At 53.1% G+C, this 18727-nt stretch overlaps 1 protein-coding gene and 1 long non-coding RNA gene across 6 annotated transcripts in view; one reads left to right on the forward strand and one right to left on the reverse strand.

Annotated features, from left to right (window-relative positions):
* Positions 1 to 18098, forward strand: part of SH3BP4 (SH3 domain binding protein 4) — a 92013-nt gene extending 73915 nt beyond the window's left edge. For 4 of the 5 annotated variants that reach the window (XM_036857987.1, XM_036857986.1, XM_036857985.1 and 1 more), the window contains 3 exons: positions 3080 to 5439; positions 15251 to 15439; positions 16253 to 18098. In XM_036857987.1, the coding sequence (XP_036713882.1) occupies positions 3080 to 5439; positions 15251 to 15439; positions 16253 to 16477 (2774 nt within the window). In that variant the 3' untranslated portion in view covers positions 16478 to 18098. Of the gene's footprint in view, positions 1 to 3079; positions 5440 to 10193; positions 10230 to 15250; positions 15440 to 16252 lie in introns of those variants that run through there. The other variant, XM_036857989.1, reaches the window with a different exon arrangement.
* LOC118898068 lies at positions 12671 to 16358 on the reverse strand. Its single transcript, XR_005020614.1, has 3 exons — positions 16288 to 16358; positions 13203 to 13298; positions 12671 to 13095 (listed from the first exon to the last, which is right to left on the reverse strand). It is a non-coding gene; the product is annotated as an uncharacterized LOC118898068 (long non-coding RNA).
* Positions 18099 to 18727: the final 629 nt, after the last annotated feature.

The following is an 18727-nucleotide window of genomic DNA, read 5'->3' on the forward strand; positions in this document are numbered from 1 at the left end:
GAACTGGCTTCAAGGTGGGAATCTATTCCAGCCAGAATATCTGCTGCAGAATCTTCTGCCCTAATGAATGTTTTTCCTGCATAAGAACCGAGGCAGAGGGTAGGAAATGTATTATTCAGTGAACTGAACCTCCTGACACCCAGGGATATTTTTTTTGTATTAAAATCAAGGTACCTGGGAATCTGGGCAACACTCTCCAGAATTCATTAAGATGGAATTCGATACGGATTTTCCTGCATTTGATTGGATGGAAGCCCCAGCCTTGTGTACACCCCAGGTGTCGGTGGCCCTTGTCTGATAGAGGGCCGGGTCTTGGAAGAGAGCTCACACCCGCGGTCCACTTCCACAGGGGCCCGACAGGAAGGGGCACCGTCTCCCATCAGACAAGCCTCATCCTTGAGTGAAATATCTATTACTGCTCCTCTCCTAAGGAGAGTGCTTGGAATTTTGAGTAAAACCATTTTTATTCTCCCGTCTGGTAAGAAGACTAAAGTGATCATTTGCACTGATACGTTTTCTCAAGTTATGTACACAGCCTGCCTAATAGCTTTGGTTTTTAATTTTAAAAATGTTACTGTAAGGGAATTATTCTGGACGAACACAATAGGGATATAACTTTTGAGGAATTCTAACAAGATTTTAGTAGCTGGCCAGCTTTCTTTGATTTTCATTTAGTTTTAATTTTTATGTGACATTTTCATTAGATGTGTCAAGGAAACTGGAGCCTGTGACTGGAAAACAAAGTGGGAGGGAAAATCTTATATTATCCCCTGACCCCAGCTGACCCATCTGCCTTCTTCCACCTCCCCTCGAAGCCATTATCTTTGACTTGGCTGTTTTTATTCACTGCCCCCCTTCAGTGTTAAGTGATTGCTCTCTGGTGTGATTTTATAGCAGAAGGGCACAGCCCAGGGGGATTCTAACTTAGCCTTTGGACAACACCTTGTCCCAATAACATGGGTATGGCGTCTCTGTTGTAAGCTTACAGGATGAGCATTCATTCCACGTATGTTTATTGGGCACCTGCTATGTGACACAGGCCCTGTTCCAAGGACACCACTGCGAGCAAAACATAGCCTAACAGAGCTTACACCCTAGTGGGGCGATGGAGCCCTCCCCGACAAAACCAACATAAATACGTATGGTACATTTTATATTGGTTAATGATGAATGCTATGGAGAAAAATTAAATTAGGAGGGGGCCGGAGATGTCTATTTAAACATAACATTTTGTGAGTCTTTACCTTGTACTAAGCATTATTATGCTAATCACTTCATCACCATCATCTTGCTTAATCCTCACCAGAGCCCATCGAGGAAAGGTGGTTCATCCATCGTGAAGAATGTCAGGCTCCGGAGATCACACCGCTGCTAAGGGTGTAGATTCAAAGCCCAGGTCTGGTGATCCCCGTACCAGCTTCTCCCCGACACCCCAGACAGGGTGGTAGGTGACAGCCTTCAAGGCCCAGATTCACACCCTGCTAATAAGCATATCTCTGTAATTTAGTTACTGTAAATAAATAGAAGCTTCCTACTTTATTGCCTGAGACTTTGCTGAGGACATGGAATTTAATTTTCATTATTTCCTTTTATTTATTTATTTTTAAAGATTTTTTTTTTTAATGTGGACCTTTTTTATTTTTTTAAGTCTTTATTGAATTTGTTACAATATTGCTTCTGTTTTATGTTTGGAGTTTTTTGTGTGTGTGTGGGATCTTAGCTCCCCCACCAGGGATCAAACCCACAACCCCTGCATTAGAAGGCGAAGTCTTAACCACTGGACTGCCAGGGAAGTCCCCTCGCTATTTCCTTTTAAAGGAAAGGGAAACTGGCAAATGATTTTTGGGGGGGGGGGAGGGCCAATTTGATAGAATAGGATGTCTGTTGACTTAATCATGCATTAGACAAGATGTAGGTGTAGTTCCACTAAAAATGTAGTCCTTTCTTTGCTTGTTTACATAAGCAACTAAAAAAAGTTTACTTTCATTTGTTTGTTACAGGAAGGCAGCAAACTCCATAAAACAAGGGACAGTTGGGATGGGGGGGTTGGAGAGAAATATATGGGCTTATTTCCATCAGAAAGAAGTTTCTTCATCCTCTGAGTATATGTACTTTGTTATGTATGGGAGGGAGAGAAAACACTTAGGTTTCTAATTATCTGTTATTTTTCAAAACACACCCTACTTGTTTAGATGACTTTTTATTTTTTTTTTTTTGCTGTTCCAATTGCTGTTTACCTTGGTAACACACAGTTGAAGCCAAGAACCATAAATTAGCTTGAGTCACGGTTTAAAGTGTTGGGATTTTTCAGACTGCTTAAAGAGTTGTTCAAAAAGAATGTGAATTACGACCAGACCTAAACCTTTGATTTTCAAGGGATGACAGAGAGACCATTTCCATGTTGTTCTGAATGATCGTTTAAAAGAGGTTGAAAGAGACCAACCTCAAAAATCTTATTTCATATAAACTGTTTGATGAAGAACGGGTTCAACTTGGAAACTAGGAAACAGGCCTGATAGTCAAGGGAACCTTCCCCTTGGTTTATTATGTATTTTATGCTGAAGGCAGGACATGGAATCAGCTCTCAGACACCGAGAGATTCTGTTGCGGGTCTTTTCCTGTCCCTGGTTACATGCAGTGGGTCACTTAACTCAGCATCACTGTGTTTTCTAAGTAAATCACATTCAGCTTCTCTTTCGACCTAGCAGCAGTCCCGGTAAAAGTAAAGAAAAGTTGGGTCAAAATGAGATATTCAAAACCTGGGACATATTGATAATTCCATTATGCTGATTCATGTTTCTGTGGATGGTGGAGAGACTCTCTGTGGCCTTTCCACCTGACTCAGACTGCGCGTTGGGATGGGATAGAATCTGGGGAGACAATGCTCGATTTAGGCTGTCGGCCAGGTGAATCACCCACCAGATTTTACTTTGGTTTGTGTATGTCGTTTACTTGCCGGACTCATTGTCTCCATGTCGGGGGTGATGGTTTTCCAGACCTCTCTTCTCCCTGGTGTTGACGCTGCTCTGCCTCGCCCTGAGGGCCCGCCCTCACCTCCTGTCCTTTGTGTTTTACGCAGTGCCTTCTCCCAGTGCCTTGCTCGTAGACAATCCCACGCCCTTTGGAAATGCAAAGGAAGTGATCGCAATCAAGGACTACTGCCCAACCAACTTCACCACCCTCAAGTTCTCCAAGGGCGACCACCTCTACGTCCTGGATACGTCAGGCGGGGAGTGGTGGTACGCACACAACACCACAGAGATGGGCTACATCCCTTCTTCTTACGTGCAGCCCTTAAACTACCGGAACTCCACCTTAAGTGACAGCGGGATGATCGACAATCTTCCAGACAGCCCGGACGAAGTAGCCAAGGAGTTAGATTTGCTCGGAGGATGGACAGATGACAGGAGGGAGTCAAGCAAAACCTACAGTAATAATCCTTTCTGGAACGGTGTCCAGACAAACCCGTTTCTCAATGGGAACGTGCCAGCCATGCCCAGCGCGGACCTACCGACTCCCAAAAGCACCGTGGACTTGCTCCTCTTCGACACGGGCACATCTTCGTTCACCGAGTCCAGCCCAGCGATGACCAACAGCGCCGGCAACATCTTCGACGAGCTGCCGGCTACCAGCCGCCTTCACGCGGAGCTGACGGTCAGGCGGGACAACCCTTTCTTCCGGAGCAAGCGTTCCTACAGCCTCTCGGAACTCTCCGTCCTCCAAGCCAAGTCCGACACTCCCGCGTCCTTGGGCTTTTTTACGGGCTTGAAATCGCCGGCCCCCGAGCAGTTCCAGAGCCGGGAGGACTTCCGGGCTGCCTGGCTGAGCCACCGGAAGCTGGCCCGGTCCTGCCACGACCTGGACTTGCTGGGCCAAAGTCCCGGGTGGGGCCAGACCCAAGCGGTGGAGACGAACATCGTGTGCAAGCTGGAGAGTTCGGGGGGCGCCGTGCAGCTTCCCGACACCAACATCAGCATCCACGTGCCCGAAGGCCACGTGGCCCCAGGGGAGACGCAGCAGATCTCCATGAAGGCTCTGCTGGACCCCCCGCTGGAGCTCAACAGCGACAGGTGCAGCTGCGTCAGCCCGGTGCTGGAGGTGAAGCTGAGCACCCTGGAGGTGAAAACCCACATCGTCTTGGAGATGAAGGTTTCAGCTGAGGTGAAAGGTGACATTTTCAGCAAAAGCACAGTGGGCCTCCAGTGCCTGAGGAGCGACTCAAAGGAGGGGCCCTTTGTCCCCATCCCACTCACCTACAGCTACGGGGACACGGTCCGGGTCCAGCTGGACAACCTGGAGCCCTGTATGTACCTGGCCATCGTTGCCCACGGCCCGAACATCCTCTACCCTTCCACGGTCTGGGACTTCATCAATAAAAAAGTCACCGTGGGTCTCTATGGCCCCAAACACATCCACCCATCCTTCAAGACGGTGGTGACCATTTTCGGGCATGACTGTGCCCCCAAGACCCTGCTGGTCAGCGAGGTCACCCGCCAGGCCCCTAGCCCGGCCCCAGTGGCACTGCAGCTCTGGGGCAAGCACCAGTTCATCTTGTCTAGGCCCCAGGATCTCCGAGTCTGCATGTTTTCCAACATGACCAACTACGAGGTCAAAGCCAGTGAGCAGGCCAAGGCCGTGAGAGGGTTCCAGGTGAAGCTGGGCAAGGTGAGCCGCCTCATCTTCCCCATCAGCTGCCACAACGCCAGCGAGCTCTCCGACTTCACCTTGAGGGTCCAGGTGAAAGACGACCAGGAGGCCATCCTGACCCAGTTTTGCGTCCAGACCCCACAGCCACCCCCGAAAAGTGCCATCAAGCCGTCCGGGCAGAGACGGTTCCTCAAGAAGAACGAGGTCGGGAAGATCATCCTGTCCCCGTTTGCTGCCACCACCAAGTACCCGACTTTTCAGGACCGCCCTGTGTCCAGCCTCAAGTTCGGCAGGTTACTCAAGACGGTGGTGCGGCAGAGCAAGAACCACTACCTGCTGGAGTACAAGAAGGGGGACGCCATCGCCCTGCTCAGCGAGGAGAAGATCCGGCTGAAGGGGCAGCTGTGGACCAAGGAGTGGTACATCGGCTACCACCAGGGCAGGGTCGGCCTCGTGCACGCCAAGAACGTGCTGGTGGTGGGCAAGGCGCGGCCCAGCCTCCTGTCCGGGCCCGAGCTGAGCACGGCGGTGCTGCTGGAACAGATCCTGCGCCCGTGCAAGTTCCTCACCTACATCTACGCCTCCGTCCGCACGCTGCTCATGGAGAACATCAGTAGCTGGCGCTCCTTCGCCAACGCCCTGGGCTACGGGAACCTGCCGCTCACCTTCTTCTGCCGGGCCGAGCTGGACAGCGAGCCCGAGCGGGTGGCGTCCGTCCTGGAGAAGCTGAAGGAGGATTGTAACAGCACGGAGAGCAAAGACCGGAAGTCCTTCCAGAAGGAGCTCATGATGGTAAGCGCCCGGTGGGGCTCGGATGCGCGGAGGATGGGGCTCGGTCCAGCCTCAGCCTCTCCCCTTGCACGTGTGGGAACGGGTGTGGTGTCGGGAGTCCGTGGACCGGTGTCTGGGCCCCCGTTCTGCTCCCTGAAACTCACACACACCTGGGGATAGGCATTGACGTGGGACCGGTAGGGACCCCCAAACAGCTCGGAGCCACTGCGGCGAGGGTCGTTCAGGTCTCTTCCTGCTGAATTTGTGAGCTCCTCTGGAGGTCCAGAATGCATTTCTGCCTGCCCGGTCGGGGACGCAAGGGGGCCCTGTGCTCCACCCGCCCCTGTTTAGATCTCTTGGGACAAGATCCATCCTTTCATCAGATTCCCAGCGGGATCTGTGACTCGAAAGTTTGATGAACCACCGCCCCAAAGTCTGACTTTATCTTGCTGTGAATTTTTCTCTCCAGGCCTTACTTGAAGGTTCTCCCCTCTCTCTGTGTCATTTCCTCTTCCTCCTTCTTGTGTGTGTTTGAGTTGGGGTGAGGACGGCCTCTGTTTTGCCAGCACAATTGGGAACTTGGACCCTAAGAAGTAAAGAAGGGGGAGTTAAGAGTCCCACTGCTGGGCACAGCCGGCCCACAAGCCAAATGGGAAGCTTTCTGGGCCCGATCACGGCCTCCAACAGGCTTGCGCTCTGCGCTGGTCATGCCGCCCGCAGGCGGTCCACTCTAACTGCCAGTTCAGTTGTGGTGGCCTTGGAGGAGTTACCTGGGAGAAGCCTAATGTCCTTGGGCATCCCTGGTCAGATCTGTGCCGGACATTCTCTGTCGACTTCTTTCTATGATAGAAGCCGACTCAGGTCTCTTCCTGGTCCTCATGATGTGGACACGTCCCCTAGTTTTTGTTCCCATGGGAAACCCCCGGGACTCGGTCATAGGCTTTTCTCTCATGTTCCACCGACTCCACACGGTCCTTTTCGCCTCCTAATCTCTGTAAGGTGTGACTCCCAGCGCCCCTGAATTTCTGCCACTTCAACTCCCCTCCTTCCCCCCAGCACTTGCCATTCTGAGTGAACGCCTGTTGGAACGGATGGGCCAGGCGTGTCTGCGTGAGCGAGGACGCACGCGTGGCCAGAGCTGTACAGCTGAGGGTCATCGTTGCATGAACGTCCTGGGCTGCCCCGTGGGGCTGGGGGGACAGAAGGGATACGGTCCACGGTGGCATGGCCCCTGCCGCAGGGAGTATGCATTGCAGCCCGGCAAGGGATCGGGGCAAGAAGAAAGACCCCTTGTCGGTGGCCCCAAGATACTAGAAAGTGCCAGATGCGTGGAGCAAGATGAGAACCTGACATTGCCCAGAGAAGGGAGGCGGGAACTGGAGGTGGCAACCGGGGGGTCGTTGGGGGCATCCATCGCTGATGGGTCGCCGATGGCAGCTTCGGTTGGGGGAGGGGGGGGAGGAAGCCGGTTGTCATGGCAATGGGGGGGGTGAGGCGGGAGTGGGGATGGGCAGCAGAGGAAGCTCCCCCCCGAGCTGGATGGGGCTCCTGCACAGCGGGGACCCAGGACCCTCCCTTCAGGGGCTTGCCTCGCCGGCCCACCTGTGAGATCAATTCCCAGAGCTTGCTTCCAGCCCCAGCTGCCCGGTGCCCTCGTGGACGGACCTCGCACAGTGGGCGGGGTGAGCGTCCAACTGGGGTCCTCCGTCGATGGTGGAATGATGTGCGTTCATGGAACATAAAGGGTATTGACCGTTCCTTCGTCACAGCTAGAAAACGCCCACCTGGAACCGGCAGACGTGCAGGACGCACGTCTGTCCTCCCGCCCTGGACAGAGGTGACTCTCACTTCCATTTCCTCCTCATTTCTTTTCATCTTTTTTTATTCAACTTGGAGAACTTTCTCTGAGAGCAGGTTTTTCAGGTGGCTTCCTTGGGTTAGTGTGTGTGAGGACGGGGGTCTGTGTGCGTCCCAAGTCCCTCTCCCTGGCCCCCGCCCCCCGCCAGCCCCACACCCACCAGGACTCCCAGAGAGGAGGAAATGAACCTTGACCTTGGCAGGAACTTGGCCCCAAGACAGGTTAGGTTAGATTTGCGGTACAGAAGTGAAACTGGTTTTGCAACATTTCCCCCACTCCTCTCCTATCTCTTCATCTTGTGGGCTGGCAGATTTGAATGGTTGGCCAGACTTCTAGAAACCACAGGCTGATTTATCCCAGCGTGTCTCAGGAGTCACTGGAAACCAGGTGTTTTATTTCGAGGGATGTAACAAATCACTGAGCAGTCAAGCTTCCTATGGCCTCAACCACTGATTTAACCCACCCCCTCTCCAGCCCTGTCACAGCCAATCACCTCTTCCCCACCCCTCTCATTTTGAAGGTAGTTTTCTGTTTCGTATGGCTCCTTGGTTTGGAAGCAGCGATTGAACGAATTAGAAGTGGTGAAGGTTTTGGATGGTAAATTTGCGGGGAGATGGGAAGGAGAAAGGAATCAAGGACTGAGGTGTCCATCCCTCCACTGCCCTCTGCACGAGGTCCGGCCCCTTCCTCTGCCCCACAGGCCCTGTAAGACCCAGCCCCGCCTATCACACCCCGGGGGGCCCCTACCTGCCCCTGCACACCGGCCATTCTGGCCTTTTCTCTGTATCTCGGACACACCCAGCTGCCCTGCCCCAGGCCTTTGCACCTGCTGTTCCCTCTGCCTGGAATTGTCTTCCCCCAGTTTCACGTCGTGGCTTTTTATCGTCCTTCAGATTCCAGCTCAAATGTCCTCTTGTCAGACCTTTCCTGCAGCCCTGGATAAAGCAACCTTGTGTCTCTGGGTCACTGATCCCTCTGTGTTATTGTATCATTGTCTTCACAGTGCTTTCTCGAATCTGAAATGGTCTTGCTTACTTGTATTCATGGCTCTTGTCATTACCCTAACTGGATATGAACTCCACGAGGGAAAGGACGCTGGCACGTAGGAAACAACCAGGTAGTTGATGAGTGAACGAATGAATGGATGCAGGCTAAGAATCTGATCTGGACGCAGCCTCGTGAGGTCAGACGTGTTTCTGCTCTCTGGTTCCGTTCCCTCTTCCTGTTGTTTTAGTGCGTATTTTCAATCTCAGAGCTGGTCCAGAGGCATCTTGTGTAACCGTATGACCTCCCGCTGTGCCTCTGCTGCCCTTGCTTACCTGCATGGTGTGACCACCGTGGAAAATGCCCCTCTGTGCCCGGTCCGCCCAGCTCTCCAGTAGAAGCCATGCATGTCTGTGACAGAGGATGGCCATCCAACACCGATGATGCCCCCCCGCCGCCGACTATAATGAAAATGGGGGGAGGCATGATGCTGGGCTGACCCCAAGGAGAGTGACCAGGGTGGACAGAGCTCCCAGAGTCCCCAGGCATTAGAGGGCATTGAATGAACCCCTGGGGATCTCTTAGCTGGGGGGACTTGTGGGTTGGAATGGGCACCACCTATTTGAAGAGCTTTTGAAGTCAAATTCTGTTGTCAGAAACAGGCCCGCGAGAACTGGTGGTGGGTAGATGGCTGCAACTTCTAACAGCTCGGAAGAGCCGTCGCGGCCAGCCAGGGGCAGGTGTTTGCACTCCATACTCTTTCAGCATTTCTTGGGTGCCTGTTTGTGTGCTTAGTGGGGATGCTGGGTGCTGGGCCTTTCCCTGAGGGACATGCGGAGTGAACAACCACAGGAGTGCAAGACAGACTCGTAATGGGCCCCGAAGAAAAGATCCCCTTGGCGTGGGTGGACCAGGGAAAGGCAAACATCCCCCCTGACTCAGGGGGGATGTGCAGAATCCCATCCAACAGGGAGGGGCTGTCGGGTTGAAAGCACAGTATGGGCAAGGGCCAAGGGTGCGGAGGAACAGGGGATGGGGTAGAACCAGAGGCTGCGAGAGGCCGGAGGCTGGGCTGAATCAAGTTGATGATACATGGGGGGATGGGAGGGAGGCCCACAGCCACCTGGGCTGGATAATGCTTGTGCTTTATTCCGTGGGCATTGGGGAGGGGTGTGTTATTTTAGGGGATGTGAAGGGGAGCCACGTGGATCCAGGTGTGTCCCTGTGCCTTGGGGATCTACCCAGGTGTGTCCCTACTCCTTGGGGATCCAGGTGTGTCCCTGCTCCTTGGGAATCAGGTGTGTCCCTGCTCCTTGGGGATCCAGGTGTGTCCCTGCTCCTTGGGGATCCAGGTGTGTCCCTGCTCCTTGGGGATCAGGTGTGTCCTGCTCCTTGGGGATCTACCCAGGTGTGTTGCTCCTTGCTGCCTTCTAGTCTCAGAGCCACTCAGGTGACAGCCAGTCTCCCCCTCCCCCCCGCCCCCCTGAGTGTCATTCTTTCAGAATACCAGGACACCTGGAGGTGGAGGATCTAATTTTTACACACATCCCTGATTGTCCTCTTGTTAAGGCAATGAGTGGGCGGGTCATTTTTAGCAGAGATCAGAGATAAAAAGTACAGGTCAAACGGAAGTGCTGTGAGGCGGGGAGCCCCTCACACGCTTGTGCCTAGATCCCTTGGCTTTTTACCCCCATCTGCCTTCAGACCTGGCCGACCTTAGCAAGAGGGCGCCCTGTGCAGTAGCCCTGGGTTTTTTTCCATCCTGCCCTGGCGGGTGGGGATTGGATGGCCAATGGCCCTGGGTCTGGGTTGCGGCGTGGCCGAGAGGGGCAGTTCCCAGGCCACGTGCACATCGGTGCTGATCGTCAGAGCCTCTGGGGTCCTGGGGTCTGCCCCGCTGCTGTGGCTCACCCCAGGTTTTGCTTTTTTCCAGAATGAAGATCATCCTCATTGACTTTTCTGTTTGTAAAAACAGCAGATGCTGCTTTTTGCGTTGCTATTTGGCAGTCCTGAGGAACAGCAGCAGAGAAGGCCCCCGGCCCGTCTCCCAGAGGCAGCCTGTGTTAGCGGTCTGCAGTGTAGACACTGCGGATATTCCTCAGTCCCCTGCGTTTGCCCTGCACTGTCCATATTCTGCATTCTGTACACGCCTGGAGAGCATGTACAGGCGGCTCTGTCTGTGTCTGCGTGGAGCCTGCGGGCCCCCCAGCTGGGCAGGTGCTCTGGTCCTCGGTCTCCGGTAGGGCAGTGGCGCCTGGTCTCACCGTTACCACCGCTGCTCCGAGCCGGGTCCCGGCCCTGTGGCTCTGCACGCTTGTCCCTGTGCGTTCCATGACAACATGCTGCGAGCTGTAGGAGCCCTCCAGACACGGGAGGAGCCAGCGTTGGCGCGTGGCAGTGGGTGTCACTTCGGGGCATGCAAGGCCTGAGAATGACAGGGGATGCTTTAACAGCCCTGCTGGTGTCGAGAGCTATCACTGCAGCGACCAGACTGGACGGCCCTGCTGGTGTGTACACACTCCCCTCACCTCTCTGAGCCTTGGGTTTCGATGTCGGTTTTTGTTCTGTTTCATGAAGGCAAGAAACGACAGAGTATGTTCCTCTGTTTTTAGGGCATTAATGTTGCTTCTGATACACTTTGTGGGTTTGGGGAAGGGTTTTCTGAGTGTGGTCGAAAGCCCAAGTGGAAGACATTGCTATGTGTTTGTACCAGGACTTAATGACAACACTCAGCACTGAGTAGAGAGAAGGATTTGGTTCATGCTGTAGAACTGCGTGGATTGGGGTGATGGCCATCTCGTGTGCTTGTGTGTGTGTGTGTGTGTGTGTGTGTGTGTGTGTGTGTGTGTGTGTGGGGGGTGGCAGAGAGAACCCTGAGGAACCCAGCTCTCTGAGAACTGGAAGTGTTTTCATTCAACGACACACTTTCAGTGTAAGAGATTGTTCCCGACTTTGGGGATTACGAGAGGCGCAGTGTCCTCCTGGCCAGGAGGGAGGGAAAGAAGGAAGGGAGGGAGGAAGGAAGGAAGGAAGGAAGGAAGGAAGGGAGGAAGGAAGGAAGGAAGGAAGGGTGCTCTGGGCTCTCGGAGAAGTTTCTCTGAAAAAGGGAAAGTTACTGTGGGATATAAGTCAAGGTGGGTGGTTGCTTTAGGAGTGAGGTGTGGGGTGAAATCAACACCGAGAACCTTGAAAACTAATGGAAATAAAGGGGGATGTTGAGATCGGGGAGAGCTAGGGCTGGAGAGGACGGTGTGGGGCGAGACTCTGAATCAGGAGGAAAAGCTCTTTAACCCCCAGAACAGGACACAGTAACTACCTGCTGTGCACTTAGGGAGGTGCCTGGGGACTTCCTGCCGGGTGGTCCCAAAGCCCAAGGCTGCGGATACAGGGAGGAGCAGCGTTGCCATGGTGACTGCCCTCTGGTGTTCTAACATCTCAGGAATGGGAGCATGACTGGGGTGGACATACAGCAAAGGGATGTTTCATTGTATTTTCATAAGAATGTCTCTTCAAACAGGGGTTGACACAGTGGCCCGCGGGCCACCTGCTTCTGTAAATGAAATTTTACTGGAACGCAGCCCTGCCCACTCGTTCAAGTTGTTGTCGTGCTGTTCTCACGCCCCACTGGCAGAGTCGAGTGGCTGAGGCAGAGACGCCATGCCCGCAAAGCCAAAAATAGGTCCTGTCTTGCCCTTGGAACAGACTTGGCCACCCTGACTGAAGTCATGGGTCACTCCAGCTCGAGGGAGTCCAGCTGGAACCAGCCTTGTGCTTTATTTCTGGTATCACCTGTGTATACTGCTGTGTGTGCTTCAGGGAAAGGATTCCAGCACCATATCCCTGCCACTGAGAAGTTTTCTATTGCTGAGACTTGGTGGGCACCCAAAATGTGCCGTTCAGAAAAAATAAATGCATGAACTACCCCTTGGCGGTGGTGTGGGCAGCGCTCTGCCCCAGCTGTGACCGCTCGGGGCCAGAGAGAGGGTTTGAGTTTCTCAGGACCTTTGTGCCTGCACCCAGTGCCCTGGGAGAGAGCAGCTTTGATCGCCCCCGCCAGGGATACCGGAATCAGAAGCAGGCGACTCTGAAGTGTTCTGTTACCTGGAAAACAAGGCCACCTGCGGAGCCTGGCAGCTGAGCACACAGACACTGCTGGGACACCGTGAGGTAGCCTGGGTGGGACCATTGTCACGGGAGGTTGGCCAGACGCCTTCTCAGGACACCAGGCGTGGCTGGAGGGCACCCTGCGTCTCCTGTGTGTCTGGGCTCAAACCACGCCACGCCAAAAGAATTTCTTCTTAACTTTTTTTTTTTAATTTATTTTATTTAAGTAGAGTTGAATTACATTGTTGTGTTACTTTCTGCTGTACAGCAAAAGGGCTCAGTTATGCATATACATACATTGTTTTTCATATTCTTTTCTATTATGGTTTATCACAGGATATTGAATATAGTTTCCTGTGCTATAAGTAGGACCTTGTTGTTGTTTTTTATTCAAGCAAAAGAATTTAAATCCAGAATTCTACCAATTTGTCACACGTCTCCCCCATACCATAAACACATCCCTGTATACTCTTCACATCTTCGGCAGCACAAATCTAGTAAACATTTAAGTTTTTTCAAACAATTTCACTTGAAGATACCAAAGTTCAGAGACCATTTTCTGAAATCTGTAAATCGTTGAGATGAAGTCTCGTGCTCAGTTCCTGATGTCACGTGGTGCCCACACAGTTGGAAAGGCCATTGGCCTGAGCACCGGGAAATCTGGACCTGCCTCCACTTCTGTGCCCTCGAGCTGTGGGACCCCTGGACAAGCCACCTAGCATCTACGGGGTCTATAAAACAGACACAGTGCAACCCACACGGTGGGTAGCAGCTGGGGACAGGCTGCCTGGAGGCCCTCCCCAGGTCTGGGAGCCCCTCCCTTTCCCTCCGATTTTACCTGCAAATTGGGGTGAGCTTGGCTTCCCTTCATGGGGGTTCTGAGAGGTAGACGCGCCCTGCACCCGGCTCACTGGAAACACTCAGGGAAGGTAGTCTATTTAAAATCAAAAACAAAAATCAGAAAAGGACCACGTGGTCCTCAAGCTCCCTTCTTTCTTCCCACCTTTATAGCCCCCTCGGACCCAGGACGGCCTCCGATTGATCTTATGTTTTAAAGGCAAAGATTGAGATGCTGGGGCATCAGGCTCTGCGTTCAGGGACTCCCCCAAAAGTCACCATTTCTTCATTTGTTAAGTTGCCCCCAAATAAACATAAAACGTAGGTGAGAATACTCAAAAATAGCTGCGTTCTCTCAAGTAGCAGCCCCGCAGATTGATCCTGCACAGATGCCAGGCCGCCTGCGTCTTCACGAAATGTTTGAAGGGAGCGCGTGAGCGGCGTGTTTGGCTCAGCTGGGGAGGGGCTGCCTGGTCGATCGGTTGCCGTCTTTAACACTTTCTCTTCGGAGCCTTGAAGCGACGTCAGGTGCTTGGACAGAGCGTAGAGGAACAGAAAGAGGGCCGGGCCCGGTGACTGGTAGCGGCATCTCTTTGGTTGCATCCTCGACGTCTGAGGACCCAAGGGGGTCTCAGACCCCGTCGCTTCTGCAGGTGTCAGGCTGTAGTCCGGCAGAGGGTCCGGGGATGAGAGCAGGGCGAGCCGCGCCTTCCATGGCCCAGGAGAGCTGGTCCTCACCGCGCCTTCTCCCCCTGCCTGGGGCTCCATCCTGGCCGCCCAGAGCTGCACACTCATTGTACCGGCCTCACCGGACCCGCAGCCCGACACCCAGCAGCCGTCTGTGTAGCTCGTAGCTTGGGGTGATGCGTGCGGACAGGAGGCCTGCGGGTTTGTGCTACTGATGTGGCTTTGTGTTTCCTTAAGCCAGAAACGCTCATGTGACACAGCCTCCAGCCTGGGGCCACACAGAACTCACAGGATGTCGAGCCCTGTGTTGGAAGCCCCCCTGACTGACCAGCCCCTTTCCTGGATGGGGGATCGAGTCCAAGGTGGGCCTGTGCTGTTCGGGCCGAGCCAGGGCTTGGGCAAGGCTCTGCCCGTTGCCTCCTTCCCGGCTGACGGGCGTTTGTGTCCCTCCATAGTCAGTGATTCCCGTCCTAGAGACACCAGAAGGCTCTCGCAGCTTTGTCAAGGGAGCAGAGTCCCAGCAATTCTGGAGACTTTCCTGATGGTCCTGTTAGCCTCCCCTCCACGCGAGGCCTTCGTGTGTCTCCAGAACCAGAGAGGCCTGGTTCTGAGCCCTCACCTGCACCTCTTCTGCCCGTTGGGTCTCCCCCGCTGTGGACGTCAGCTTGTCCTGCTCTGAGCCCCAGGCCGTGCCGAGCTGGCTGTCTGGGCAAAGGGCATCACCTCTCCAGGTGCCCCAGCCGGGGAGGGAACAGATGAACAGCCGTCATCCCACGCACCCTGCCTGTCGGCGTCCCGGGGCTGCCGCGACAGAGTACCGCAAGCTGGGAGGCTCCGAGCCGCAGAGGTTCATCCGGGGACAGGTCTGGAGGTGTCGGCAGGGCTGGCTCCTCCTCGAGGCTCTGCGGGGGTCTGGCCCGTGCCCCTCTCCCAGCTCCTGGTGGCTCCAGTGACGTGGCCACATCACCCCACGTCTGCCTCCATCCTTACGTGGACTTCTTCTCTCTGTCTCTGCATGTCTGTTTCTCTCTTTATGAGGACACCAGTCATTGGATGAGGGGCCCACCCTAGTCCAGTGGGGCCTCATGTTAGCTAATTACATCTGCAAAGATCCCTACTTTGGCATTCGGTCACGTTGGGAGGTTCCAGGAGGACGAGAATTTGTGGGCGGGGGACCCGGTACCTCCCACAGATCGTGGTTTTTCCTGCACCTGGGAGTCCCGGCGGTGCTGGCGCTCAGGCCTTGCCGCATTGAGGGTACTGGCTCGTGGTCTCTGCGGTGCGGGCTTCCCATGAAACCGGAGCCTGCCCTCTGTCCTGCCTCACGCCTGTTCTGCCTCATGCCTGCTCCTTCCTCCTTAGGCCTTACTGAAGATGGACTGCCAGGGCCTGGTGGTCAGACTCATCCAGGACTTCGTGCTCCTGACCACGGCGGTCGAGGTGGCCCAGCGCTGGAGGGAGCTGGCCGAGAAGCTCGCCAAGGTGTCCAAGCGACAGATGGACGCGTACGAGTCTCCTCACCGCGACAGGAACGGGGTGGTAGACAGCGAGGTGAGTGGGGTGCCCTTCCCTCCACCTGTAAGATGCAGTGATGACGACGTCTACTGTAAAGCATTTTTACGAGGACGACACAGGTAAAATGTGGAGGCAAGTGCTTGGCACGTAGTAGGCTCTCGCCGAGCGGGAGCAAGTCTCATCCTCCTCGGGATCCTTAGTTGTGAGCCGGGCCTTGGCGGCGGCAAGGCCACTCTCCCGTCAAGTGGGACGTTGGAACGGCATCCTCGGAACTGCCCATCCGTCCCTGATCCTGATCTTGAATTACCTTCAGCCCAATGATGCTTGACGGAGCCCTTTGCGATCAGTTCTGGCTGGGGCTCTGCCCTGCACGGTGTGAAATGCATACCTGGTATGTTGTCAGCTTCGGCCAAGGCTGGTTGGGCTCCTGCTCAGGGAGTCTTTGTTTTCTCACTTGTTTTGTGGTGGTCACTTTAAGTTTCTGGAAAGACAGGCAGGCTTGCAAGACCTCAGAAGCAGAAGTCGCAAGAATAAGGGCATCCTTTATGGATGTGATGAGTTTCTAAATAAATGGAAAGTGCTATGGGAGGTTGGAAGGAAAGAGAAACCCTTTCTGTTTGTTCGGTCACTACTTGGTACTATACACCTGCTCTCACACAAAGTGTGTTCTTCCCTCTGAAATGTGCTGGCCTGGGACGGAGGCGGCTTCTTTGGGTTCATTTCACTCTTTAAAAAGTAGCATAAGTGATGAACAGAGATGCTGGTACTAGGAGAGGTTCTAAGACCCAGTCTCTCAGTGTCCCCCAATTTTTTCTCTCTCTTTTGGTTTTGGACAACTCCACTATCCAGGCCATGTGGAAGCCCGCGTACGACTTTCTACTCACCTGGAGCCACCAGATCGGGGACAGCTACCGGGATGTCATCCAGGAGCTGCACATCGGCCTGGATAAGATGAAAAACCCCATCACCAAGCGCTGGAAACACCTCACAGGGACCCTGATCCTGGTGAACTCCCTGGACATCCTGCGAGCGGCCGCTTTCAGTCCCGTGGACCACGACGACTTTGTGATTTGAACGGGTCTCCGACCTCCTGATGCCCTCCCAGAGGGCTGCTCCGGGGCGCATGCTCTCTGTCTGCCCCGGATGCCCAGGCGGGCACGTAGAGCTGGGGAGGGAGGGAAGGTCAGCTCAGACAGACCCAGGGTCCCTCCTGGCTGTATCCACACCCAGGACCGAGCACACGCGATGTTCCACCCGCCTCCTCTGTCACGGGGGAGACCTGAAGGGAATTTCTACTGCAGGTTGTTGCCAATCAAATAGCTTTCTATTTGTTAAGTATAAATTTAAATTTAAATCACTTTTTTTTTAAAGTATGGGGGGTGGGGCGCGTACGAGAAAGGTGGTATCTAATTTTTTAACGGACCGTAAAGGTAAAAAAAAAAAAAAGAAAGAAAACACTTCATGGGGCAGATACTGTTGAGGTTTTTATGTTCTATAAAGACCTTTTTAAATTATGTTACAGATGTATATATGTATTTAAGGGTCATGGGGGCATTTCTGATTGCCGGATTCTCTTTGCATTTCAACACTTAGCACGGAAAGACACTCGTTCAGATGTTGGACCTTTTTGCCTCTGTACTTGTAAAAAAAAAAAAAAAGAAATCAAATAGGAAACGTGGTGTTTCAGTAAATGAGTGTGGTCCGTGCCCGTTCTTTCTGAGGCTGCCCTAGCCCTGCGATTCCCTGTGATTTTTATTACCTTCTGTACCTTGGCCTCGTGTTGCAGTAAAGGAACGGCCACAGCACAGGGGAAGCTTTTTTGAGCTTTAGCAGGAAGAGTGAAATCCAACAGGAGCAATTTGGGTGCACTTGAGATGAGAGGGCGGCGGGCAGGTGGCATTCTCTATGGCCCCTGCCTGTGTGCCCTTAATCCTGCAAAAGAGCTACGCCATTTGGAGAGAGGTGGCCCCTGCAGCTCTGAGAGGTCCTGCTTCTCCCCGGGGACAGGGGAGTGCTTGCTGCAGAGCTCGAAGCCTCTCCTCTGGGCACGAAGAAAACATCACCACAAGCACACCCTACGCTGACGTCCAGAGGTGCCCGCTGCCATTTGCCAAATTCTCTACTTCTTTCCACCTAAAATGTAACCCCTCTCCCCTCCTGGTGTGCCCATCTCTCCTTGGAAATAAATAGCATAAGGAAATCTTTTTTTTTTTTTTTTTAAACAATATGAAGATTATCTGAGCAGGATGAATATCATCTGAAAATGTTTCCCACATAAAATCTGGGACTTGGCGGACTGTTGCATTGATAACCTTGATGGTTGGAGATCAACTTGCTGGGCTGAATTCTACAATTGCGTTGTGGATGCATCTCGGAAGGGAGTGAGGGACAGGGATGAAGAAATACTGGCAGATCAATAGAGCTGATCCCCAGGAAGGGGCCAGGATATGCGCTGTGCTTACATGAGTGATGCTGGGCCATCTGGGGTTCCGGCATCTCATTCTCTAAATCTGCTTTCTGGAAACATGCTAATTACTTAGTATAATCAATGTAAATCCCTTATTGGGCTAAAACATTCTTATATATCTATTGATTCAAATACGGAAGACCAACTGACTAGAAAACAACAACAACGATAAAAAAAAACCACTACATGTTTTATGCTGCAAGAACCAAGATACACAATTCCCCCAAATCATCACACGAAATCACCTTACGTACTGGTTCTTCACTCTCCGCCTTCAGTCTTCCCAGAGAGCGTCTCTCACTCTTCCCCAAAGAAGAAACAAAACCAGTCGCACCTTAAATATTGAGATTTTTCCTCAGGGGCTTTAAATAGTTTCCTATGCAACATGTCTTGTAGCACAAATTCAATTCTACGGAAGTTGCAGTAAATTTTCTTTGGATATTTTAACATAAGTGTGTGTGTTTTTTTTCTGTACCCACCCAGACTTTTAATAAAACACAAAACCTAGTGTAAGTATCTGTGCATAGAACAATGGCTCCGTCCCAACCCGGTCTCCCCTAGGTGACAGTGTGACAATTGGTTTAGCGCGTATCTGTTTTCTTGCTATTGATTTAATTGTTCTTGGAATATAGGGATCTCAGTCATCAACTAACTAATGGGAATCAGTGTTGCCTAGAGCACCCAAAGGGTGCAAGTGGGTGGCTTGCCTTTTTCTTGGTCCTGTGTACCTGGAATTGGCCAATCCCAAACCCACAATACACAGCTGAGGGCCGAGCCATTTCTCAGTGCCGGGCATCTTCATCAGATTACAACAAGCTGGACTCCCACGGGCCCTGCGCTCACCATGCCCTCTGGAC

This window comes from Balaenoptera musculus, chromosome 7 (assembly GCF_009873245.2).
Source record: "Balaenoptera musculus isolate JJ_BM4_2016_0621 chromosome 7, mBalMus1.pri.v3, whole genome shotgun sequence".
Taxonomy (NCBI): Eukaryota; Metazoa; Chordata; class Mammalia; order Artiodactyla; family Balaenopteridae; genus Balaenoptera; species Balaenoptera musculus.